The following is a 26,684-nucleotide window of genomic DNA, read 5'->3' as shown; positions in this document are numbered from 1 at the left end:
TCAGATAATTCAGGATTTAATTGAGGTTTTAATCAATCAAGTCAAGAAACTAGATTTAAAGTTTTAGAAAATCAGATTTAATAAGTAGACATTTCAGTCAATGCCGAAGTATTCATCCTTGTATATACAGAAAGAGAAAATTCATATGTATATATCTATAAAAGAAAACAAAAATATTAATGAACTGTTTTATAAATAGCTAAAATCTAGGAAGATAAAAATCTGTAGTTTTTTGTGTCATATGCAACATAGTCAGTTGTGTATATAAAGGAGGAAAGAAAATTTTGCCCTGTGTTCTATTTTAGATTTCATAAGAAAAAGTAAATTCTTTACTCCTTATAGGTATATTTGTGTTCTAGATTCCTGAACTGAATCCCAGTTTGAAGAATTCAAGACATAAATAAGTAGACACTTAAGAGAGTGAAAAGAATTATATGAAGTAAGTCAGGTCCACCAAAATATGCTTGGAGTATGTAGATCAGAACTACCAGAAGGGAAAAAAACTGGCCCCTATTATTATATAATCAAAAAATCTTCAGAGTGGTGTGTTTATTCTACTGAATAAATACTATTATTAGTGCTTATAGTATTAAAATAAGATGGTAACATCTGCCCACACCAGATTTTCTTGTCCATCTCTTTGTTATTAGGATGTGAACATTTGAACAGTCACTGCTCTAGGTACAGCACTAACCATTTTTTTCAAAAATTACTCTTCAAAACTTTCTATATTTAAGAAAAGACCAAAATAATCAGCATAAACCAATTATTTATCTCTTTGATGTAAAAGGTGTTTGGCTGTATTGTTGAAAATGAATCCCTTGGGATGCTGTAATCTTCATAACCTCTCCATTTAGCGTATCATCTTCAATAATTGTTATCAGTCCCTCAGCTATTCTTGATGGGCTGAAGAAAAAAAAAAGTAAAATGTTATTTGAGAATCATGATGCAATAGAACATGTGAAAAGGACAAGTATAGAAACTCAGTGTAAATCTATATATCCTGAAAATTAAATAAACTGGTATTTGAACAAATTTATTTTCAAGTCAAGCAGAGGTGGTGGAGAATTTCAGGAGATAAATTCAGTCTCCTCAATCAGGACATACAGGCTAAAACAGCAGCAGCTTTGCAAATCATCATTTGTTTGCTCTAGTTACTGCTAAATCCCTGTGGACATCCAGCTGCCTTTTGAATCCTATTAAAGTTTTCTCTTTCAGGGCAGTGGACAGAAGTAATCCTCACACAATCCTCTGCAGCTCTTTGCTTTTGATTTATCCTGTTCCTGTACTGGGACTGACATGCAAATTAGCGTAAGGAGGATTTCCTTACATGCTGTTTGCTTTGATTAATAGGTGCAATATACTTTACATATGAAAAAGTGTGGGTGAAATAACACAACCATACAGTTTCCTTTGTGCAGAAGTATCTGAGCACCTAATTGTTAGAGACTGAGAAGGTGTTTAAAAAAATCCTCCTTTATACTACTGTTCTTGTTCTCACACGTTTTCCTGGCTGTCTGGTTTTGGCCTTTGTTTGTAATACCATAATGGGCTAGGTAACTCTTTGATCCAATTCATCATTGTTGCTACTATCCTCTTGTGAACCTAGTCCAGTTTTCTAAGTTCTTGGTCAGATTTCTATCTTGGTTCACTTATTTTTTTCTTTTAAATTTTGTGGAAATTCAGTAGAAATTATATACCCTGTATCTCACAACAAGTTTGGTTAAATGAAATTCTGGAAGTACACCAAGGGCTATTAAAAACTAAACCCATCACCTTTAACTTTTGAATTTGATTTGTACTTTGCTGGGAAATAGGAATGCATAAAGGGAAATAATCGCTATGTAGATAATACTCTTAAAATAGCCTTAGATATCTGTAATTTGTTCCTTGTACAGAGAACATTTGTATAGAGAACACACTTGACAGGCTTTTATCTGAAGCAGTTTCCTTTTTATTTTCAGTTTGCTGAAATTGCAATTTTGTCTGCTTGTTCTTCATTAACAAAGGGAAAAAAAACTCTGTATCTTACTCCATCACGCCGTAGAATCGCATCATATTTTTGATCTCATCCTTATATGAATAATATTGTCCCATATTCTCTTCTTTATCTATTGACTGAAGAATTGGTGTGTTGACGAATCCTGGACAAATTGTGTTGAGTCTTACACCATAGTTTTCCATATTAGCAGCTAACTAGGAAAAAAAAAAAGCAGCATTTATCACAATTTTAAACCAGCATTGTGTAAGGAATTTTTCAAAGAATGATACTTACCACTAAGTACTTTCAGCCCTTGCCTAGTAAGCAAATCTTGTTTCAACAACCAAGTTTGAAGCATGTTTTCTCTAGTAATGTACTAGATTACTAGGAAAAAGAAAATCTGTTTTGCTTGGAATTTTAGAAGAAATCAACACTCTTCTTCCCATGCAGCTGTTTTGGGTTTGGTGGTGTTTGTTTTGTTTTTTTTTTTGGTTTGGGTGTTTTGGGTTTTTCTGTTGTTGGTGTTTGTTTTTTTTTTGCCCTAATATTTTTGTTATTATTTTGTTATTAGTGCTATTGGCATGTCATTAACAGTATTCTGTGGTGATGATATAAATCTGTTAAGCAAAACAAAGTAAAAAAAAAAAAAATCTTCAAAATGTATGCTTCCAATCTTATAAGAACTTCCTTGCTGGAAGAAAACTATCTGAAATCAAATTAAAAAAAGAATATAAAAAAAAACCAAAAAACCCAAATCACTTAAACAGAAATAGCATTTGGCCTGTACCCCAAGAACTGTGATGCTGAACCTTGCTGGCTCCTCTATTGTCCATGCGAAGGGACAAATCTGTCACTGAGCATCTCCACAGGAAAGTCCCTGTAAACTCCAGGAAAGAGGCAGCAGGACTGGTTTTTTTTGGGAACATGATGAAAGCAAGAAGCACAAATTGTTCTAGGAATGATGGAACACTTCATTTGTGGTGCTACCAATGCATGTGTGTTGCAAAGAAGTCTGATCAGCATCCAGGCATATGTTGAATGCTGGATGAACTTTCTTAGTGATGGCACAGAACTTACAAATTATACATGATACATCCAAGATAAATTATAACAAGTGTTCAGCACTGAGTTCTATTTATTTTAACACTTAACAGAAATCTTTTCTGGTATTGCATAAATCACGTCATTTTCATGGTATGGTAGCCTGCCCTTTTGGTCTAGAGGAGAAAAGTCCTAGATGTTTTGTATCATACCTGCCCAGCGTTAGGCTGTACTGCCTTTCCTGGTAAATACAGTGATTTGTTTATTATTCTTTTTCTCATCGACATTATCATGTTCCACAGAGACAGCATTTACTCTAATTTTCTAGCAGACCCTTTATTTTTAAACTTAGATGGTGGTGTTTATTTTATGAGAAAACAAAAATAGAAAACCAGGTGCTGGGTTCATGATCTGGCTAATATTTGCAACACTTATCCGTCCTAATCTGTTTAGGTTAAACTAAAAAAGAATCTATTAGGATGGGGGCAGGGGCATAAAATATGGATAAACCATCTAAATGATCATTTTGTGTAGTTTATTCTTTAAATTAGATTAGAAATCTTATATAAGTAGGCTATTTTTAAGCTTAGTCTGTGAAAGTGTAGTCATATTTGCCCCCTCCAGGTTATTTTATCATACTGCTTGTTCAAATTAACTAGAAAGTTATGGAGTCAGAGGCTAAGGCTTACTGTATGATCATATAACATCTAACATGTCCCATCCTGAATATGTCATTTTGCATTTTCACTGCTTTAAGAGTTGGTATGAGTAAATAATGGTAAACATTTTTGATTTCAAGTCACTTTCTCTACGTTTTAGCACCTATTTCTCATTAAAAAGTCATCAACCTGACTTAGAAATATGGAAGCCGAAATGTTAAATGACCAGCATGGAGTTATGAAAAAATATTTTTAAAACTTGGATTAGAATTTGACTTTTGGGCTCCTCCCATTGTCCTTAAATTACTTTGCAACATCTTTTCTCCATGCTCTCAGAATCTCAGATCAGTCATAAACACACAGGACTGACTTATTTCATCTTTGTGAAAGGAAGGAACCTCGTCTGCTTCAGATATTTAATTTTCTTTAAGTAAATTAGTTCCAGCTGTGTGACAATAGAGAGGGAACATGGGAAGCTTAGCAAAGCTGCTGATACTGTTTCCAAAAACACATACTTACTGCTATTGACCGTGTGAATCCAATTACACCATGCTTTGTAGCACAATAGACAGGTTGAAATGCAGCAGGCATGAGTCCTTTAAAATAAAAAGGTAGCTGAATAAAGATGCTGGGTACTCCTACTTATGATTACCTTAAACACACATATAGGTCTATACTGTACAAAATAAGTGATGGATTTACAGATGCAACAAAATAGATTAGTTGCAATTTTCAAATTATATTTTGTAATCTGAGGTAGGCTGAGAAAAGATATGAGAAGGATAAAAATGTGAAGAGGCAAAAGAAGTGTAATAAAAAAGTAACTTTTTAGAGGAAAAGTTATATCTATAAAGTATGACTTAAAATTGAGGATAGAATCTGGAAGAAAACTGAAGGATGAGATTTTTGAACCTTCTTTGAATCTGTAAAGCACTTAAAGAATGTAAAGTATGTTAAGTTTTTTTATATAAACTTTAATTGCTGACACCCTAGGTGCTGCTATGTAAACTGAACACCTGCAGTCATTTACAGTGAATTCAGGGAGGAAGTGTGGAAAAAGGTAAGGGAAATAGCAAAATCCATTTTAACTGCTGTAACTGCTTTAATTTTATCTTTGCAATATATCAAAACATAAATATAATGTCTGACTTAAAGCCCTTGCTTATATTGCTTCTGTGGAATAGTTACAAAACTCAGCCTCAGATAAACCTTTTCACTCTAATGCGAGAGATGAGAATAAGTATGCTGCACAGCTGACTGAAGCACAGTCAGCTGGTACATCTACCCATGCAGTACTGTTTATTTATTTGATCATGTGGTTAATACTGTAACAAATACACCACACTTTTGCATAGTGGGTTTTGCACTGGGGAGCCACTATAAACAAAATTAATTCAGACTTGATGCACTACCCCAGGCATTGTAAACTTTATTTTACTTACAAGAATACTCTGATGATATTTCATAAGTGATAGTTTTTATTTTTTTTTTAAAGAGAGTAATATTAAATAGGAAAGCAGTTTTGCAATAAACAAAGGGAAAAAGTACTGAGAAGTGAATGTAGAACCTCAGTGCAGATAGAGTGTATATATAAGTGAGTAAACACTGTGAATGGAATGGCAAGATGAAGGCTTCAGATAGCAAGCATAAAGAAATGAAAGCAGAGATGTGGATAGAAAAGCTTTTTGAAGCATTATCTAGATTGAATTAGGTTGGCTTAAAAAGATTTCATGGTATGGTACCTCCTACAGTGGGCCCTGTTCAATGAAAAAACAAAATGAAGATTTTTCAGGAGGGAACAGGAAAAAGGTAACAATGCTGGGTAATATCATTGCCATCTTTTGTAAGGAAAAGGAGAAACAAAATAAAGAAATGACTGCTAATATTTTGAACCTTTATGGTGGGAGTGGGACAGCATAAAATCGTTATTTGTAGTGGAGAAAGGAGACAGAACAGAGGTTTTGGAGGAAAATTGAGAACTTCATTCTAGTAAGACTGAGTTTGATGTCAAAAAGCTGGTTGACAGGAGATGACAGACCATGAGTGCATATAAACTTCTGCCCATTATGGCAACAATTTCCACGATAGAGTGACAGCTGAACTGGACCACATGAATACTGTAGTAACACCTGAAATCTAAGGTCTTGTGAATAGGAAATCACAACCTGTCATAAAATTAGAGGATAAAATTTGTCTGCATTCCTGAATGTGGCATTGTAAAATTGGATACTGGTTTTGATGCATTAATGTTTGATTCTAATGGCAGTCATTCCAATTAATATCTCAGATATATTTTTTCATTCTTCGTATCTTTAAGTGACATAATGAAGAAGGAGTGTGCCTTACCTCAGTGGAGATGAAGAATACATCACCCAGCTTTAGAACTGGATTTGCCAGAAAAATTATGTATGCCAGACACTTGCATGGGCTCTTTGCTCTGGAATACATTTTGTCTGAGGGAAAAAACTTTCTAAGACAGCACAAAGCTCTAATTACAACCCTGACAGCTTCAAGATTTTATCTTGGTTTAAATGCTACACTGGTGATCCAGTGACAGCAACACTGTTACTAGCACTGTTAAATGCTAAGTAACTTAATTTAATGGCTGGTTGTTCTCTTAAACTTGTGTTTATCTGCTTAGCTTGTATTAATGTATGTTTCTGATTGAGAACTCACTTTGTGAAAGTGGTTTTTGTGTTGTCTTCTGTGGGTTGTCATGGCAATATAGGCTTAATATTCCACTATTTGGTGACTTTTGATAATCATCACCGTTCTTGAAATAACTGGAAACCTTGGAATATTAGCACATTAGAAATATTCTGATAGTAATTTTTAAAAACTCCTGAATAGTTTTACACGTTGTAAATAAAAAAACCAAACAATCCCAATGAGGCTGCAGCTGACAGATGTCCAGAAGTCAAACTACTGGGGAACACGGGAGGAATTTAGAGGTGTTTTTTTTTGTTTGGTTTGGTTTGGTTTGTTTTAAACACAGACAAATTACTTGTTACTTGAGAGGGAAGAGAAACAAAGTCAAGAAATAAAAAAAGGAAGGGCACAGCTCACAATAATGAAGTGGAATAAAGTTCAAAGACTTACACTTAAATGTCAAAAGACAGCAGGAATAACTAAGCAGGGAGGGAGGAACAAGTTCTTTATTTATTTTTTTTAATCAAAGCATTAAAACCTTTTGACACTGTTATTTTTGCTAAACTATTATTTTTGCTAAAGTGGAGAACCAAGTAAAAAAAACACTAATTGACTCACTTTGAGCCAAAGCAGTGACAATGAAGACTAGTCCTAACATTCCTCACCCAAAACAATGACAGTCCTGTCTCACTTTTGTTCCTGAGTTCAGTACACAAAGCCATGGTGTGGGATTTCCAGCTCTGAGCTTTTCCGCATCTCTGGGAAGAGCTGAACCTCCCTCTGTTAGTGGTGTGTCCTAGGGATTCTGCTAGCAAGTATTTTGGGATGAATCTTGTGACATTGAGCCTGCCCTGCCTATGCATTTATTCAACCAGTGAGCAAGGATGAGTTCACAGCGTATTAATTAGGGCATTCATTTGTTAAAAAAATCTGGATTCTATTTGCTTCTCCATGAAGATTTAATTATCTTACACAAAGTGGAACGGCAATAAAACAACAGACTGGAGAACATTGTGCACAGAATAATAGTGGGAGGAAGGGGATGGTGTTCAAATGGACAGTCATGGAGCAGTGTGCCCCTGGAAAGTGATCGTGTGCTTCTCAATCTGCCTTAGCAAGTAAGGCAACAATGCTGCATCACTGAGCTGTTACATGAAAGGGGACAGGGAAATTCCTTCTCCCCTGAAATGATCTTCACCGAGAACTAATTGGTGAACTGCAGATGATTTCATGATGACTGAAGGTGCTCTTCAGCTTATGAAAATAAGGTAAATGTGGGCCAGTGTCAGCTGTGCTCTTTTCTATTTTTGTCGGTTCCTGGCAGCCTGACAGAGACTAGCCCCTGGTTATACTCTGGTCCTCTTATCAAGACCACTGTACCATTTGAGACATAGTGTTAGGCTTCTCACTACACGTGCTTGTTTATCATGGTCAATAGTTTCAAATCCACAGCTTGAGAAGTTAGTATTGGAGCTGGAGAATGGTATCAATAAGCTTCTTTTTATCAGTAAGCTTTGTTGAAACCAGAATTTTCTTTCAGTCCACTGAAGAGCTTTGATAAATACAGAATTAATAATTTTTCCCCAGGCATGACGTCCCACATGTTGCCCTCAGAGATCTGAATAAGTCTCTTTCTTTAAATAAGATTTATTAGGTTTTAGAAGACGTTTCTACCCTCTATTTGCTCTATGGGTGCACTGTTAGGCAGCTTGAGACAAATGTAATTTCTGTAAACAGAAACAGTATCTTTAAATTTCATTAATTGTTGGAAGAGTGTACTTCATGTTGCATGAGTATGGCACACAGAATGAAGAACCATAGTCTGTTTTCTAACTTGGCTGTTGATTCCATGGAGGCTTTGGATTCATCAGAAAGCACTACTTCTACGCTATGATTTTGCAGTGATTAAGCTCTATTCCCAGTTATACTTTAGAAAAATATTTAAATAGTCTCTCTAAATATTTAAATATTCTCTCACTAATGTGATGAACATCAGTGCCAAGTGGCATCCTAAAATTCTAAATTTCTCCTTGTTTATGAAAGAGATATGTGAAAATGCTGAAAAGTTTTGGCAAACTGGTGGAACTTATTTAAAAGCAAACCAAAACTGTGCTTTCCTCTGTCCTGGAAAATATTGCCAAAATAATTTGTTTTCTTTTCTGTATTAGATTTGGTTTATAAAATATACTTACCAAAGCCTATCGCAAAACATAGAATACTTATACGGAACATCACAAGATTTAACTGTATTTATTTAAATTAAATGTGTTTCCAAACCACATTACAGAAATCTCCTGTTGCCCTTAAGCAAAAGTCTGGATACAGAGTATGGAATATGCTTACAATGTTCTTTAAAGGCGAAACCCGCTTTTGAAGAAGCGGATATGTAACTAGAGAAAGAAGCTCGGGGCATGATGATCCTACAGAGCGATGACAGAATTGGTTAAAGGGGCTTGTATATCATACTCTATTCTTAAGAACAGGAAGGCATACAAGATCATGTTCACTGTGTCAGTTATATACTGCTGTGATCTGTGTCAAAACAAAGGAGATACAAAAATCCTTGCAAAAATTTTAAACTGTGTCATTTCTAGGAATTTTTTTTTAACATGAACTGAAGTCTCAAGGGAATAATTTCTACATTTCCTACCCTCATTCCTGTGGATACTGCTCAAGATCCTCCTTTTTACGAAGGTTGGGATGTGGGGGGATGGACACCAGAAGCTTTTTCATGATGCTGAGCTGAAGGCCCCAGCTATATAGCCATTTACACCTTTGCTCCACTGTATCACTGTAATAAAGTCTTGCCTTTACTCGATGTTAACCATATGCTTAACTCTGTTCTTGTAATATATATAGAACCAGGTCCTAAAGAAGCCTGCTTGCTGTGAGGGGTACTTTAAGTATTTCTTTTGCCTGCAGCTTTCTATAGGAGGAGGACAAATGGCTGCTTGTGATGCCCGAGTACTTGAAATTGAGTGCAATCAAACTGCAGGAAAGGCTCTACAACAGGAAGTTATCCAGATACACTACACATGGAACAACCTCTCAAAAAAACTAGTGTGATTTTATATTGAGAGTTTTACCAGTTTCTAAGACACCTATGAATATTTTGATTTGATTTTATCTGCTAGAATCCAGACAGATACAAATTCAGTTTTACAGAATACCTTCTTGAAAATACAAAAGCTATCAAAACAAAAGTGCGTGCATACACGAGTTCCTTTCCCCTTTACTTACTAGAAGTATACAGGTACCAACCACCAAAAGGTAAGAGACTAAGCTAAATTTAATCATGTAAATAATCTCATTTAGTTTTATGTGCTTTTTTTCTGCTGGTTGTAACTATTCTGTTACAAGTAAAATTAATGTGCAGCTTCCTACTGGAGAAATTTTAAGTCATTTTACTCTTTGAATTTGAAATGGAGTTTACTAAAATGTGAAAACCTGTGGTCACTGGCATTATCTTTTATGGTGAAAAGTTGGCAGTAATGTACATTTCCCGTTATGTCAGCTGTTTAGCAGCATGACTTCCTCTTGAAATGAATGCATAAATTCCCATAAAATAAAGAAATTCTTATAGCTTTGAGATGCAGTGGGTTAGGATTGGGTGCTTGCTGCATGTGCTCGCATATTTCTCTCCCTTTCTTGATTAGTCCTGTCTTGAGGAGACACTGAAGGGGGGAAAATTCAGTACTGGAAAGAGTGGATGCTCTGGCCTCCATCCAGCTGAATGAACAATTTAAGCATCCACTTCATAAGAAGTATTTAAGTAATTCTGTGGATGTCTGGAAATACAAACCAGTAAGGCATGATTCTGTCCCCAGTTCAAATCATTGGCAAAATTCCCATGGTGAAGAACTGGAAACTAATTAATGTGTAAAGGAAATATATTGAATGTCATGTAAGCACTAAATATAACTCTTCTTGCTCTTCTGCAGGACACAAGAATATTTGCTGTCTGCAAACTGTATCTCATAAAAATCTTATAGAGAACTTGGATTGGGGGGATAAAAACCACTCAAAAGTTTAATGATCAACAGAAGCTAGCTCTGAGAAAACACTCAAAAGTAATGTTAAGCAAGCTAATGGCAGTTTTTATTTTATCTATAGAATAAAATACAAGACTTATACCTTCAGATTGAAAAGGAGAATTAGAGTCACAAAGCACAAACAGTAGTAAATAAATAAACTATACAAAATAGTGTATGTCAGCTTTTATAATGTGGTTTTCCTTATGACCTTGGGAACAATTGCTAAATACAAGCCATGTGAAAGGAAACATAGCAGAGAACACTTTGTTTTTGACAGATACCCACAATTATTATGTCACAATGTTAATGTTGGAAAAAGGAAGCAAATAAATGAAAATTTTAATCAAATAATTAAAACAGCACTTAAGATCTTAACAAACCGAGAACAGCCCTAAAATCATTTTGTGTTCATTTGAGGCTAGTTAGAAAAGGAGTCAAACTATTTGCTACCTCTGACCTTTCTTAAGCACAGCATGGGCATCTGCACTTCTGTGAAAACATTTAATCTTTTACTTGTGCTGATGAACTCTTGTACTGCAATAGCAGTTTCCTTCAGGTTAATCTGGTTCTAATACAATGTCTATTTGAGCCAACAGAGATGAACTTACTGGCATCAGTAAGCAATGTGTTAGGCAGTATTGCAAGTGCTGGCTTAAAGGTATATGGAGGCTTTATAAAGACCCCCTCGTCCATATGAGATATGTGCATGTATTAAGTCAGATCCTCAAGATCTACATGCATAATGTCAATAGGGTTTACCAGACTTCTCATTGCAAAAGCTAAGGTTTACAGAAGAATTTAATACTACTTGGAACATTCACATCTATCCACAATCAGGAACTATGTCCGCTGCTGTTTTGCTGGTTTTTCATTGTTAAAACACATAGGAATACCTAGAATAAGGTTACTATCATTTGGTATTCTGCATGTATACCAAAGAGAACACTGACAATCCATGTGTAAGCTAGCATATGTATTGTTTTTTCCAGACAGTATGACAGGAGCAAGAGAAAACAAACTCTTCAAACAAAGAAGAGAAAATACAGGTTTTACCCTGCACATTTTTTGAGGAAGGGTGTCAGGTGCATCCTTCTCCATTCATTTGCCCTTCAGTTGTGCTTTTTTGCTGTGAGCCCAGCCACTGCAATGTTGAGCATACCTACAGGAAAGGATGCAGAATTCTGCCTCATGACTAAGCAGCAATAATCCTGACTGACTTAAAAAGCATGTATTCTATTTTTATTCCCATAAAATGAAATACAGGTCTAACATAGATAAGTAGTGAGAAAAGAATGTTCTTGCTTAAGCTCGATGAAATATGACAGTCTTCACTGATAAAGTAGACACAGTCTAATCTTAAGTATTCCTACAGTTGTGTTCCTATGGAGTTGAATGGAGGACATCTTATTGCTTTCTCCCTTTCTGTGAAAAAAAAAGATTATCTGATTTTTCATATTTGATAACTTCATAATAGAAAAAAATCAGATTTAAAGTAACCCTGTATTTAATTAGGTCTATAAGTTAGACTTCATTTTTATACACAGTGTGGTTGGTGTACATTATCTTTTGATTCAGCAGTGTTATTTAATAGTGTTGAATAAGCATGATGAATTGAAGCTAGTTAGGTTTTCCTCAATGTGTGGCAGTATTGAATCCTGAAAAAAACTCTATTTACATCATGCTTAAGATTATTAAGTATGAGACTGATAAGTTTGGAAAAATACTGAACTTTACATTGAATTGAGTTTAAATAAAAGCAAAAGACGGTAGTGGTCTTTTGATATTATTTCTGTTGCCATGATGAAAACCAAATCAAAATGGGAATAAACAGAGAAGAGCCATAAAAAAGAAGAAAAAGTATGACTGATCAATATGATGCACTTATTTTAGAAATAAACCAGTGAGTAGAAAGTGTTCAGACAGAAAATATGCTCACCTGCCAAAGATGAGATATTAATGATTACTCCTCCATCACCTCCGTTTCCTTTTCTCATGTATTCTAGGCCGAGGTAGGTTCCTCTAATCACTGATGTCTGAAATAGGGGGAAAAGGGAATAGTTCAAAATGTTTATCTTCTGTACTCCTAAGAAATGAAACTTGCTTTTATTTTGCTGCCTAGAACCTGTATTGCTTTTGCAGTGATCTTATTTATAATTTGCAGATTATAAATGCAGGAGACTCCACAGTAATACAACTCAATAACTTCAGAAGCACACTTGCAATAGAGAGAAATAATATCAGCTTTATTATTTTTCTTAATAAGATACCAATCAAACCAAAATGCTACAAGGTGAAATGAGTGGCAGATGAACTGATCCAAAATACAGCATTTTTGTTGGGACACACTGCTCTACATTATAAAAAAATGTATGGACTGTATCTGAAGATTTACACTAACACTAATAACTTTATTTGGCTCAAGGCATGAGAAATTTACACTTTTTTAGGATCATGTGATATATTAATATAACAATATTTTAATATTACGCTATTGAAAATTTGGATTATTTTCTGACTGCCAGAGTTTTACCATTTCTCTCAAATGAAAGTTAGCCTAAACAGACAAATACAGAGAAGGTTAAAAAAGTATTCTAATAGATGCAGCATGTTATTAGCATAATATTTGCTGCACCATGTGATTTTTAAATAGATTTTTTTACCTTATTTCTGTTTTAAAGTAAAGACTTTGAGGAAAATAATTTTATTGAGACCTGTATAATCATGATTCCTTAAGATCTGTTTCTGAACCCTGTTGCAATGAGAAATTCTGCTGGGATTCCTCCCACTGAAGTTCAGACATTTAAACTGAGATGCCTAAAGATACACCAAGCGTGGGGTTATCAGCCTCCTGAACGAATCAAGAGAGTCTCTCCCAGAAAGTAAGCTGCTTGATCTGAGATTTTATCAACTTATAATAGAAAGTCAGCAGACGGTGCTCCTAGTGGAAGATACAAACTTTTGTGAAATGTTGCAATGTTTTACTGCATTAATGATGTTTCAGAATTATTTACTGAGATTTTTAGATCTCCTTGTAATCAGTTTACAACTTCAACTTAAAATGAACAAATGTTTGGAACATTTCTATTGTTATTGAAATATTATTTCATCTTTTAAACACCATTTATATCTTATTAGTGTTTAGTCTATTTCCTTGACCTAAGTAAAGATGATAAAAAGATGAAGTGTTGATGAACTCAGATGAACTGAGACTTTTGACTGGAGAACGCCTACAGAACTGTGAATTGTGGAGAGGAAAATTTCTCAAAGTAATTAAAAACCACAGTGAAAAATCTGTATATGCCTAAGACCTAATGGAAAGTGGCTAGTTGTAATGGGAAAAAAAAAACTTTTAAAATCAGAATATTAAGAGCTTTTATGTCGGTATCTAAATTCCCAATTCAAAACTGGAATAATTTTAAGATAGGTTTTACATTTGGATATTACCTTTCGTTTTTATTACCTGATATTTTTAGACATACGTGTTATAAAACACGAAGTACAACTTCTAATTTAATTTCATGCTTGTTGGTTTTAACACAAATCAGATTGGGAAGACTGCATGTCCTTCTTTATTATTATTACTTGTTCATTTCCCACCTAACATATAGTTATCCTGTCCATTGACAGAGATAAAAGAACCTGGGACCTCATTACCAAGTTTGCTTTGGAATTTTGATAATGAATGAGCTTTTTTCTTTTTCTGTAGTTACAGCATTTTATGTGATATTTTCCTTATTAATATATTTCCTTTTTAATATATTTAACATGTATTTTCTAGGAAACCAAGTATATTACTTGTTTCCTAGGATAGTGTAAAAAAATCATCACAAAATATTAATATTTCAAAATTCTGAAATATAATTTTAAATTTGTCTTAAACAAAAAAATTCCCATGAAAACATCTTTTTGTTTCTCTCCTGGAAAGTTTTGTTTCAGGTGACATGCTTTTTTAAAATGTTTTCATTAATACGAAAAGACTGTTACTGATTAAATGTTTTAACAGCAACTTTCTAAAGAACTAGCTTCCATGGTTTGAAAAATACTAAACTAAATCTGATTTCTCTTGCATGACCTGGAAAGTAGCAGAGCCCTTATAAACATAGTGCAGTGCTGTTTAATGTTGTCACATATAAACTTTAAAGGATTAATTGAAAACCAAGATCACTAATGCCTGGTAGTGTTGCTGTAGTGGATGCTTATTCTGAACCTAAATTCATTAGCAGCTCAACTGAAATTAGATTTGGACTTAAGGGTGGATGATGGTTTTTTTAATATAATAGGCTCTACACAAGACATTTTAGAATGTTTACGGAGAGTAGGTGCAGGTCCTGTCATGCCCTGGAGCAGTGGCTCAGCCTGCAAAACAGACAAAGAAAATTCCACTTACGATGATTAGAGGATATAAATCAGTTGCAGAACAAAGTAGCTTGGGGCTCCTTGAGGATTTTCCTATTCCTCCAGCCTACTTATCCAAAGAGATAAGAGAGCTAGATGAGTCGTTGGCCAGACCACAGTTATAAGACAAGAAAAAAATGAGTACCTTGACTCTACTATCAAACTCACTGTACTGCTCTTTTTTCCGTCTGGAATCCACTAACTTAGCATTTCTTCAAGTCTCTGGATAAGCCTTCACTTTTGTGTAGGTATTATGAGAGGCTGTCTTCAGAATAATTGCAGACTTTCATTTGGATATTGCCCTTACACTTGGTGTCATACTTGCATCATCAACTGTGGCTGGTCTAAGGTGACGTGGCTATTTCTGATGTTTGGGCTGATAACATAAAGGATTGCTCTGGAGATAAACTCTGAACCAAATATACAGGTAGAGAATCACCTAGCTGTCTGTGCAGTCAGCAGATGACACTTCAGATGAAAGGCACTATGTGATAGTTCTCCCATTCTTTTGCCAGAATTACCCACTCTCTCCAGGAGAGAAAGTCCTCTCAATAGTTCTCCAAAGAATAATAGCAGTGTCTGAAGTTACTATAGTATTAAAGTTGTACACTGTGTGCTTAGAAGTCTTAGTGCCACTTTCTGTTTGAGCCTATTGATCCAGCTGAGCTAATCAAGTGAAGCTGGCTTTCATATCTGGGTGCCAAACACTCAAATGGGAAAGAGGTTTTCCAAAGAACAATAAACTTTGAACTACTGGTTTTCAAAGAACAGCATATTGGGTTTTTATTTTGACTATTTTAAGATGAAAATACATTGGGAGACTTAACTTTGTACAAGAAAGTGTGATGCATTTTACAGTTATTTTTTTTTTTTACAATTCCTTTATTTACAACTGCGTTTAGCTGCATGGATGTTGTCCATAAACATGTCAACAACAAAGAGTAGGAAAATACTCAAATTTGCCAGTAAATGCAGGTAAAAGGAAAATTGGGACAGATGACTCTTACCTATTGTTTTTGCTCCTGGCTACTGAAAAACTATTATGATTAAATTAGGAGAATAATATAAATGGTTGTCCTCCAGGCTTCTGAAAAACCTGCAATCTTAGTGTTACCGCTGTTTTCTTACCAAAGTATATTGTTTTATTATAGCACATAATGAAGATGAACCATTGAGGTGCACTGCAGTCTGAGTGTGCTCCTGAGAGGCATTTTACTCTTCAACTGCCAGAGTAAAAACTTTGGTTTTTTTTTTTTTGATTGGATTATTTCCAATGAAGTTATAATAGTGAATGTGGGACTATCTCCTTGTATTAGCTTCCATAAATGACAGATTTAAATTACAGGAGATCAGACATTCTGAAATACCATATAGTAATTCATCCAAAACTTAGTGCCTGACAGCATGGTAAACATTGCAAAATAACTGTGCAAATACTCAAAACATTTGCAGTTGCTTTTGTAAGTATCATCAGTAACTGGTAACTTATTTAACAAATGGTTAAATAGCAATTTAGGTACAAGTGTCAAAATCAGAAACAAAACTTACAAAATCTGTGATTCTTGACATGTTTCTAAATCCCATGGCTGTATAGATTTAATTGTATTGTTCTAAAAAAAAATTAAAAATCCTTTAGCGCTGAAGATGAGTACTGTATTGTTACCGAGGTCATAAGGCAATATGAATTGCTTTGAGGAACAAAATTGTAACCAGTTCTAACACTTTGTGTAGTTGTCTGAGCTAATCTAGTTCAGTGCTAGGAATACCAAACAATAAACAAATGAAAGAGCCATTGAGTTGTGGTTTCATAAAGCAGGTTAGCACAGAGCTGGCATTTGACCCAAGATCATTTCACTTCCATGCTGTGATGTTGTAAATTGATGGCTATCTATAAAGGAACATTTCAAAGTACTTTATGAACTGCACAAGATGACCTTCAAAAGTCTGAAACTAAGTGCTGCTAGTGATATCCAAAATTTTAGCATTTTCCTGTTGGACAGGGAGGTGGGACTGATATTGTCTTTAATGTAGATTTTCTAGGAAGCAGACAGGTTGTAGCAAGCATGAAAGTCCCTTGGCATTCCTAGGTATAGGTTAGTTTACATGCTATATGAAATGAAATTTCAGGCTCTTGAATTTAAATTTCCTGCTCAAAGTGTAGAAAACAAAAAGCTTAGGGAGGGAGAGGGAAAAAGGAATAGGAATGTGCAGTAGGATTTGATCATCTGCTAGAAATCAGTAGCTTTTGTACTATGTTTTAGTTTTTTACTGTTCAGTTTTCTTTATTTCCTTGTCCTTACCCCTCCAACACACATCCCTGAAAAATTTAGGGATGGTGTTGCAATTTGAGTAGCTGGGCTTAAGTAGTTCTTATATCATATGTAGATACAGTATTGCGTTCTGTTCTCTGTAGTACTCATCTATTTTGCAGGGACAAAGCCTGAATTAGGTAGACTTAATTTTAGAAAAGGACTTTCCTAAATTCACAGAAATTTGTTACCTTTGCCATTTATAGAAGCTAATTATGCGATGCCATGAAAAATGTAAAAATTTGGAATTGTTGGGTATTACCACATTTTGCCTAGTAATGTAGGATGTCACACACCTGAGCAAACCTTACATGTGTGTTTGAATTCTACTTGTGTTTGGCCATCACTTTAATACTTGAATCCCATATGACTGTGGTTTTTGACATGACCAAGTTATGGCCTGCAATTTAAAGTTTTACCATGTGTGCAAAATCATCACATAAACAGGAGTTAATTATGATTTTGCTGTCAACTCCTTTCATGAATGCAATTTCATTTGGGAACTGGTTTGAATATATCTGCAAAATAATATGTTGGCATAAGAAAACAATAAGATAGTTAAAATGATATGTAAAGTGCTTTGGTACTTTTGATTCAGGTAATTAGAATGTAAGCATATTGTGATACTAGTACTGATACATTTAACTGCATTTTGCAACCTATGTCAGTTTTCAGAAACCTCTGATAAAAACATGAAAAAGGAACCTGAAAGTAATTTTTGGGATTGTCTTAGTGTAAAATGTGCTAAATTCATTTGTAAAGAGAAAAGATACTGTAATTATAGCAGCTACTATAATTACAGTGATTCCAGAAAGCCTACATAATCAACACGAGATAAAATTAGGGAAGCTTCTTAGAATACTAAATTGTATTTAACCAACATATATGTGCAAGGCCCAGAAAGATGTGGACACTTTTTTTAGGGACTGGAGGGGAAAAAAAATGAATTAGATTATAAAATTTCTGGATTCCTTAGGCATAAGTTCTTATAAAGCTGAATGCAAGAAACAGTTCTTATCATGCTGGAGGACTGTAGGTAGGACTCTTGATAAGCCTGTATGTGTCATATGTCCTTGCCCTATTCTGTGCATGGGTGTGTTTGTGATGGACTTTTGAAATGATATTAGTAATATACATTTAAGATTAAATTTCTGTACGGTTGCCAAGATCTTTTCTTATATACTATAATAACAAGAACGTACTTTTACAAGGGAATGAGTAGTTGAAGCTGCCATTGATCAAGCTGATATCGATCAAGTCAAACTTATCAGCTTTGGAATTTTGAGATGAGGAATAGATGGCATTGCTGGAATATGTAACTACAAAGGTTATTAGAAATATTAATAAAGTAATTAAAAGGTGATGTTGTTTAGCACAAAATACAGCAAAATGGTAACAAGCACTGCAACAGAAATCTCTTTTTAGTGGTTGATACTTCCCTCTGACTCCCCCCACTTTATCATGATGTCTTTTCTTGCACTTAGAAAACTGTAACGAATACAAGTAGGAATTGTTTATTATAGCTCTTTTTCCTTCTGAATCAAGTCCCACTTTTTGAACCTTCTTCATAGTTTCTGTTTTTCAAGCTTTCTCAAGCAGTAGTACCAGGGAACTTCCTTACACTCCTTTAAAAATATTCCTGAAGACCAACTGGTTCTCTGAACTGTTTTAGCCATAAAGAACACACCCCACACGTGTTTGTTCCAATTTATCTTGCTCTGTACTACTCTAGTTTTGTACTTTGTACTTTAAACTGAGGCAGGGAATATTTGTTGTATTGATATATAAAATATATCACTAAGATGAAGACTGGCATGGTAAGAATTTTTTCCGCCCTTTGTTCAAGTAGAAATTACGTGCATAATGTGCATCAAAATGTGTGGCCATAGAAGTTATTCATGTTCTTGGTGGTAATACAAAGGATATGATGTCAGGGAAATAGAGGCATTTTAAGATAATGTTTTTTCTATATGTTTTGTTCCTTTCTTTACCATAAGCAAAAAATATTTCTGGAACCAACCAATATAACATATTACATGCAGCAGCTGTTATTCTTTTATTGTTATCATTAAAAAGCAAAAAGTACAACATGTTATGTATTAGTTTATGGAAACTGCAGCAACTAAATAGAAATAAACGAGTTGGTCAACTGAAGTTTAGACTTTCTTAGAGGAAAGAATATTAAATTAAAGATAAATGCTCTTCGTGTCCTTGATTTAACCCACACAGGTGTACTTCTACTCTCCTTGATCATCTTAGACATTCTTAATCCAGTCACCAGCAGCTATTGATGAAATCTTTCAACTCTTAACCATGGATTAAGTCATGAGGACATTTATGGTGAATTTATCGATACAATAATGTATAAACTATATGACCTTCCTTTTTTTGTTTTTATTTTTTTTATTTTTTTACCCACCTATGGTTGGCTTCAGCCCAGTCACTGGTAATAAGACAAAAAAAAAAAAGAGTAGAAACAGAATCATTTAGGTTGGAAATGACCCTTAAGGCCATTGAGTCCAACTGTTAACCCAGCACTGCCAAGTCCACCTCTAAACCATGTTCCTAAGCACCACATCTACATGTATTTTAAATACCATCAGGGACAGTGGCTCAACCATTTTCCTGGGCAGCCTCTTCCAATGCTTCACAATCCTTTTGGTGAAGAAATTTTTCCTAATATCCAATCTAAACCTCCCCTGGCACAACTTGAGACCTTTACCTCATGTCCAATCACCTGTTACTTGGGAGAAAAGACCAACACCCCCCTCACTACAACCTCCTTTCAGATAGCTGTGGAGTGACAAGATCTCCCCTGAGCCTCTTTTTCTCCTGGCTAAACAACCCCACTTCCCTCAGCCCTTCCTCATCAGACTTGTGCTCCAGACCCTTCACCAGCTTTGTTGCCCTTCTCTGGACCTGCTCCAGTACCTATCTCTCTTGTACTGAGGAGCCAGAACTCAACTCGGTATTCTAGGTGCAGCCTCACCAGTACCCAGTACAAGGGGACAACCACTTCCCTAAGTCCTGCTGGCTATGCTATTCCTGATACAGGCCAGGATGCTATTGACTGCCTTGGCTACCTGGGCACAAGCTGACTCATGTTCAGCTGCTGTTGACCAACACCCCCAGGTCCTTTCCTGCTGAGCAGCTTCCCAGCCACAATTCCCACAGCCTGGAGCATTGTATGTGGTTGTTGTGACCCAAGCACAGGACCTGACACTGAGCTTTGTGGAACTTCAGACAACTGGCTTCAGCCCATCAATCCAACCTGTCCAGGTCCCTCTGCATAGCCTTCCTACCCTCCAGCAGACCAACACTCCCACCCAAGTTGGTGGTGTCTGCAAAATAGCAGAAGAGGTTCTCAATGCCTTCTGTTTGAAGGTCTTGGAATTGAAAAATTACTTGGTTATCACTCTAAGTTAGGAAATCCACCTGGACATTAAATATCTTCAAGAGATGGTGCTCAAATATGCCTTCACTTTTTGAGCTAAATTTAAAGGTGAATCACAGACAAATGTGTTTCCCACAGACTTCAGTTTTTCTGCTAATGACTGTCTGTGCTTGAAATTTTGACAGGTAGATGGCTGCCTACAGGAACTTATATCCTGTGTTAAACCAGGCACTAAAATAGAGAAAGAATTCATCCAGAACACAGCTGAATTATTCTTTCAAATTCAAGGGATCTGTACTAATAGATATTGATACTGCATAGCACTGAGGATGCCACATTCCTGCTACTTCACAGTGTAAACTTTACTGATGTTTGTCAGAATATTTTAGAAATGAAAGGAAGAAATATATTCAGTTAAGTCTTAAAGAAAATGTAAAGAAAAGACAAAGGAAATCGAACAAATGTATTTCTCCTATTGCAAAAATTTTAATCGGTGGTCTAAGTTCAGTCCCTTCCAAGATATGGAAATCTGACCTTGGATAGATACTAAAGATCAAGAAAAAAATTATTAAATTCCAACTTTTTTCCCCCGAATACATATTCTCCCATTAATTTTTCTGTAACTTGTCTCATATACAGCTTGTGCTGCTTTTCCTGGTTTTGGTTGGTTTTGGTTGGTTGGTTTTTGTTTGTCTGGGGGTTTTTTTATTAGTTCATTTTCATAGAGTCATTAGGATTCGAAGACTTGGGTATCTTTGTCCTTAAAACTTTCCTCAAAAACAAACTCTTAATTTTCTTATTATGAGCTTTCATTTTGCATTGACAAATTCCAAATGATTAATTGGAGAAAACTCCACTCTTACAAGCTTCCTTTTGCTACTTTCTTTGCAGATCATGATGATAACACACTGTGAAGATGGTCAGATGTGACTTGCTGAATTGCCATCGAATTAGAACTTCCCATGTGGTAAAATACAAGCTAGTCAGAATTTTACTAACCTGGAAAGCTAACCTTTCCTTTGGAGCTTAGCTCTCCTAGCAGTGTAGTCTAAATTAATGTTTTTCTGCCTGAGAAACAGATATTGTGGTCTCACCTGATGAGATACCAGATAATATCAAAGAACTGGTAATAGTCTTGAAAATAAATTTTACAGGCTTATTGAATGTACTGGATTTAGTAAGTGCTTTTAAGTGGTGTGCTTCTATCAGTAATGATGGTGAAATGGCCTACATTAAAAGCTCAGATTGTATGCTTGCTTCATCAGTGAAGCAAATGAGGAGATCTTGGTTTAAGTTTTCTTTTAATACCAACAAATGGCAATTTACTCTCTAATGCAGGCCAGCTGAGTCTCACAAGAACTAAATGTTCTAAAACATTCATATAAACAGACTGGCCTCCTTTAAGTGCAGCTCTTCTGCTTTTGGCACCAAATTGTTACACCAACCTGGGATTCTGTTGGGTTTTACAGAAAGAGGATGTTTGGTATTAGCCTGAGTACCTCTACACAGTTCTGTATGTCTTGGATAGGAAACTTATCCACACACACACACATATTAGTTAGTACATATGTAGTTATGTGGTTATTGTTTCAATAGCTGTACTTACTAATCCAGTAAACAATGTTCTGTGATATGGCACAGTCTGTACCAGCCGAGGGCTGTTAAGTGTATTCCAGCATTAAATACTGAAGTATGAACATGTGAAAGGAGATAATGCTTACCAAGTTAATTTGTATAGTGCTTTCCCAGTCCTTCTCATTGTTCACTCCAGCATTATTAACCACAATATCCAGCCTTCCAAAATGTTCAATTACCTTTTTGAAAGCACCTATAGTAAGATCCAAGGGTGAAATTTCTTAGCGCTAATGCAAAGTAAGACCTAAAAATACAATGCATGCATACAAATTAACGTTCTTTTAGTCTACCAAAATGTCTTCACTGTTTTCTTAATAACTAATGAGCAATATGCAATGAATTTCTTTGTCTAACATATGTTAAACATATTCAGGAATAATTAAAGAATCAAGATACCATAGTTGCCTTTTCATTCAGTTTTATAATGCCTGATAACAGGAGCTAATGAAAATTTCTTAGCACCCATACATTTTATATTAGATAGGACATTTGACACCCTAATTATATAAATTAAACATTTATAGCTTGATTTGTAATAGTTTGATATATCTAGTGAATTCAAGATTTGGCATCATCTGTTTTAAATGCAAAATAAAAGCCTTGTGTTTGGAACCGTTTTCTTGGTTGAGTCTGAATTCAACCTAAGAACCCAGTGCTTATTCAGTGATGTAACTAATATGAATCTTTCAACTACAAATAATTTGGCATAAATGGATACATTTCTATACCTCTTACTTGTTAGGTAACTTTAATAATGTGTTTCTCAAATTCAAATCTTCTTCCTTCTGTGGATGAAGATAGTGACCCGTGTTCCAAAGAATTTCAAAATAAAGAACTGGGAAACTTCCACAATCACATTGTGTTCTCCCAGGTGACAGTGTCTGAACTAAGATAAAAGATGTGTATGGAAAAACATGATGATGTCATAGTGATGAGCAAACTCATCTAGGCTGGCTCCTGCTTTGACAGGATAGTTGGATGAGATGACCTCCAGATGTTCATTCCAGACTAAGATTTTCCACTACTGCAGACATTATCTACATGCATATACAGCTCAGCTTTCTTTTTCTTTTTCCCTCTAAATACTGTTCCTCATCACTAAATATTTATTATGTAAACAAGATGTCCCCCTCCCCCATATAATTTTAAAAAATATCATTTGGTGATGGAAAAAAACCCCCGATCTTAGGGTATTTCAGGTACGTTGAAATTATGCTTGACAGGACTTAATTAAACCACTTCATTAAAAAGTAATCCCAGGACCATCTTAATTCTCTGACCTTTACTCTTTGGCTATTAGTGTCAACCAGAAGCAGAGCAGCAGCTTTGAGACATGTACCTTTTTGCAGCAGTTGCAGGGGCTTACAAAGTTTTTTTTCCTTGCACCAGATGGTCGGTACTGCTACAGCCTTTTCTTTGCCTGAATGCTGCAGGTCCATCTCAGTCATCATCTTGTCATCAGAACAAGAGCTGGGCAGCTGATGGGAAAGGTTTTATTTGTTCAACTGCCTTTATTGTACAGCTTTTTCTAATATTCTGTACTAGAATACTTTAATATTACTAAAATTCTATTTTTGGCTGTCTGCCTTTTTGGCTTCTGCTATGTTTGTTGCTAATTCATTCTCTGGTTTCTCTACTTAACTCTGCAATCACTTCTCATCTTTCCAATCCTACATCAGTATGGTCACATGAAAACCTTTGGCTTTATCAGGAGCAGAACTGATAATTTAATATAGTTTCAGTGAGTAAAATAAGTACAAAATAAGTACAAAAGAGCTTCCAAATTTTGCATAGCAAAGAAATAGCATCTTTTATCAACCTCATTCTTAATATTTTGCCTTCAAAGCCCACTATGGATAATTGTACTTTTGCCTATTATTTGTTAAATCTATGCAGTCTTAATTGTAGTTTTCTAGTTTACACACCGAGAAATGATCCAAATGCGTTTCAACTGTTTTCATATCCAAATAAAGAATGATTACCAAACTTGGAATTTTTCTCATGAAGTTTACCTTCCTACAGTAATCCCTTATGTACCCTATAAATAAAAGAATCTCTTTATAAATCCTTTACAAAGTTATCACCTGCACATCAGTTTAAACTGACTTATTCTTCTCCTTTTGAATGTAGAATAATCCTGTGTTTACATTGCAAGCTAGTTAGTGCTTATGGAATCATAAAAATTAAAAGCAGATGGTCATATAAAATACTGTATGAAGAAAAATGAAAAATTAAGAGGAAGATCCATTTTAGAGGAGAGGTAAGAAAGAGTGGAAAGTAGGTACAGACACCAGTGAGCTTCCTAAACATTCATAGAGAGCAAAAGTACACGTACGGTGTTTTTTCAAAAGTAAGACAAGTCAGAGTTTTGGGGGGGACTGTGTAAAAAACCCACTAGAGAAAAAAGCAGAGGCAAGACTTGAAAGTAGATGAAGCCTTACAGATACTAGTTCTAGTACTGTGACTTGTTTCATACCAAAAGGGCTAAAGTTAAAGTAAGAGGAACTTCTTTCATACACATGACCTTTCACAGAAAGGACAAGTACAGGACTTGATGCATCCACTAAGAACTTTAAACACTAGAATGAAATTAATCTAAGTTTATTAAGTAGTGGCTTGTAATTACAAGTGCAAAATTAGGAAAATAAAGCAATAAAAATAATAACCAACAAAATCACTAAAAAATGCCCCAGAAACCCCAAAGGATTGTAAAACAGGATTGCAAATTTATGCTTCCTGCATCAGGATTAATGCAGTATCAGAGAAGCATAACTTCTTGCTCTCATTCTTTGTGAGAGCCCATTCTTATCCTGATTGCTCTTCTCCCACTAAGTTCCAAAACCTTCCCTGCAGACCTGTCCTGCTCCCCCCAGTTCCCCGCATACACCCCTGCTGGTCTTGCACCAGCCGGCACTAAAGGAAGGAGTGATTATGGGGGAGAAAGCACACTGAGGTAACACCCAACCTGCAGCACATGCTATTCCTACCTCTTGGATGTTTTTTCTTGCTCCTGGTTTACTCCTCCCACTTGCAGAAAAAGTCAATAATCAGCCTACCTGTTAAAAACTTTGCTTGTCGATTAGAGCAGAGCTCAAATTTAAAGTCCAGCACCTCTCTTACAGACAGACAATGTAAAGCTTTGGAATTAAGCATAATCATGTCAGGTTGGAGTGGTGAAGACTATTGCCAAATCCTGAACTGGTTGCAATGAGCTGTGAAAGAGGAATGGATATGCTCAATCACTGCTGATGTTGAGAAAGCGGCCAGTTAAGTGTAGTGAACAAAAGCAGAACTAAAAATGTTCACATCTAGCCTGGCAAAAAATTACTCTGGGGAACGGGCACTGACAAAAGCGATGTCAAAATCTGAATCTGAGTCACTACCTATGAATGCATCATTTAATAATGAAACTTTGAGAAGTGATGTGCCGGATATGAAATATTGTAAAGAGCACATCGATGTTATATGATACACTAAGAGCTCAGTAGGGAACACAACATATTTACTAAGTGAAAACAAATGCAGATCACGCCTGAGGGAAGCTCTTTGCCATTCTCTGCATCTGCAAAATGTGTGTGAAATGTTATCAACCCATACTTAACACTGTGTAAAGCAGCGTGCCATCTTTTGCCAGCCCAGCTTTCAGCTACAAGAGCACACGTTGAAAGTAATTGTGCTGTATGGAAAGAGTAGTGCAACCCAGAGCAGAATTTATTACTCCTGTGACGAGGGAATGCAGCTTGGAGTCGGTACTGAAGCCTCATAAAAAGGCAGTCCGTGCTTTAAAGTTTATATATATTACTCATAAAATAACAATTATCTCCGGTAGAGGCTTTCATGCAAAAATATCACACACAGCGCTCGATGAAAATGGTTTCTTTGGCTTTTCTTTACGATGTGCCAAGTAACACACTGAAATACATGCATGCTGGTAGCAATATTTCACATCTGCAGGTTCAGAAACAAATCCTTTTTGAGTCACTGTCAGAAAAGACTGGGAGTAGGCTGTCCTCCAGAAACCTTAATTGCACACTTATTGGTGCAGCAGCCCAGGCTCCTTCAGGTTGCTGCATGTTAAACCGGAGCCCAGCGCTGACAGCTTCTTCTTACCTTTCAGCTGCTCCTGGTCCGTAACGTCGCACTGGATGAACATCGTCCTCTGCGCTTCAAACTGCTCGTCCAGGGCCGCCTTGCTCTCCTGCCCAGCCTCGGAGTTGCGATCCAGCAGGGCCACCTGAGCGGGGAAGGAGCGGTGGGTGGGCAGACGGACAGAATGACGGGTCCCCCACCGAGGAGAGTCCGGGGGCTGCCGCCGCCGCCCCGCACCCGCGGGTGCCAGGCGGAGAGGCGAGGCGGGAGGCGGAGGGGAGAGCAGGGGCTCCTCCCGGAGCTTACCTTGGCGCCCTTGCCTAGCAGCGCCTGGACGAAAGCCCGGCCGATGCCCTGCGCCCCACCGGTGACCAGAGCCACCTTCCCATTGACGTGCATGGCCTCCCCTGCCAGCCCCGCTCCCGCCGAGCCGGAGCCGACCTAGCGCGGTGTCACCTGCCCGGTTTCCTCCCTCCTTCGCTCGCTCGCTCTCTCTCT

The 26,684-nt window shown here is 36.1% G+C and overlaps 1 protein-coding gene across 3 annotated transcripts; it reads right to left on the bottom strand.

The window, feature by feature from the left end:
- Positions 1-26,684, bottom strand: HPGD (15-hydroxyprostaglandin dehydrogenase). Of its 3 annotated transcripts, XM_061474845.1 has the most exons (7): positions 26,493-26,684; positions 26,208-26,331; positions 22,184-22,290; positions 12,301-12,397; positions 4,201-4,277; positions 2,033-2,196; positions 1-906 (listed from the first exon to the last, which is right to left on the bottom strand). In XM_061474845.1, exons 1-7 carry the CDS (start codon positions 26,583-26,585, stop codon positions 771-773), a joined length of 798 nt encoding a protein of 265 aa, XP_061330829.1. In that variant the 5' UTR covers positions 26,586-26,684; the 3' UTR covers positions 1-770. The 3 variants fall into 3 exon arrangements, with proteins under 3 accessions (XP_061330829.1, XP_061330837.1, XP_061330846.1); XM_061474853.1 differs by lacking the exons at positions 22,184-22,290; positions 26,493-26,684 and having other exon boundaries at positions 26,208-26,301; XM_061474862.1 differs by lacking the exons at positions 1-906; positions 4,201-4,277 and having other exon boundaries at positions 2,054-2,196.

Source organism: Pezoporus flaviventris, unplaced genomic scaffold (genome assembly GCF_033815535.1).
Source record: "Pezoporus flaviventris isolate CSIRO_AGI_PZ_B2104156 unplaced genomic scaffold, CSIRO_AGI_Pfla_v1 ptg000002l, whole genome shotgun sequence".
Classification (NCBI taxonomy): domain Eukaryota; kingdom Metazoa; phylum Chordata; class Aves; order Psittaciformes; family Psittacidae; genus Pezoporus; species Pezoporus flaviventris.
Note: the sequence above shows the minus strand (reverse complement) of the source record. Positions and strands in the feature narration are given on the sequence as shown.

Excerpts from the sequence above, each read along its gene's own strand:
- HPGD (XM_061474845.1), bottom strand. The coding sequence starts at position 26,585 with ATGCACGTCAATGGGAAGGTGGCTCTGGTCACCGGTGGGGCGCAGGGC. Across the intron at positions 12,398-22,183 it reads GCACTATACAAATTAACTTG|ACATCAGTGATTAGAGGAAC; the intron begins GTAAGCATTATC and ends CCCCTATTTCAG. Across the intron at positions 2,197-4,200 it reads GATTCACACGGTCAATAGCA|TTAGCTGCTAATATGGAAAA; the intron begins GTAAGTATGTGT and ends TTTTTTTCCTAG.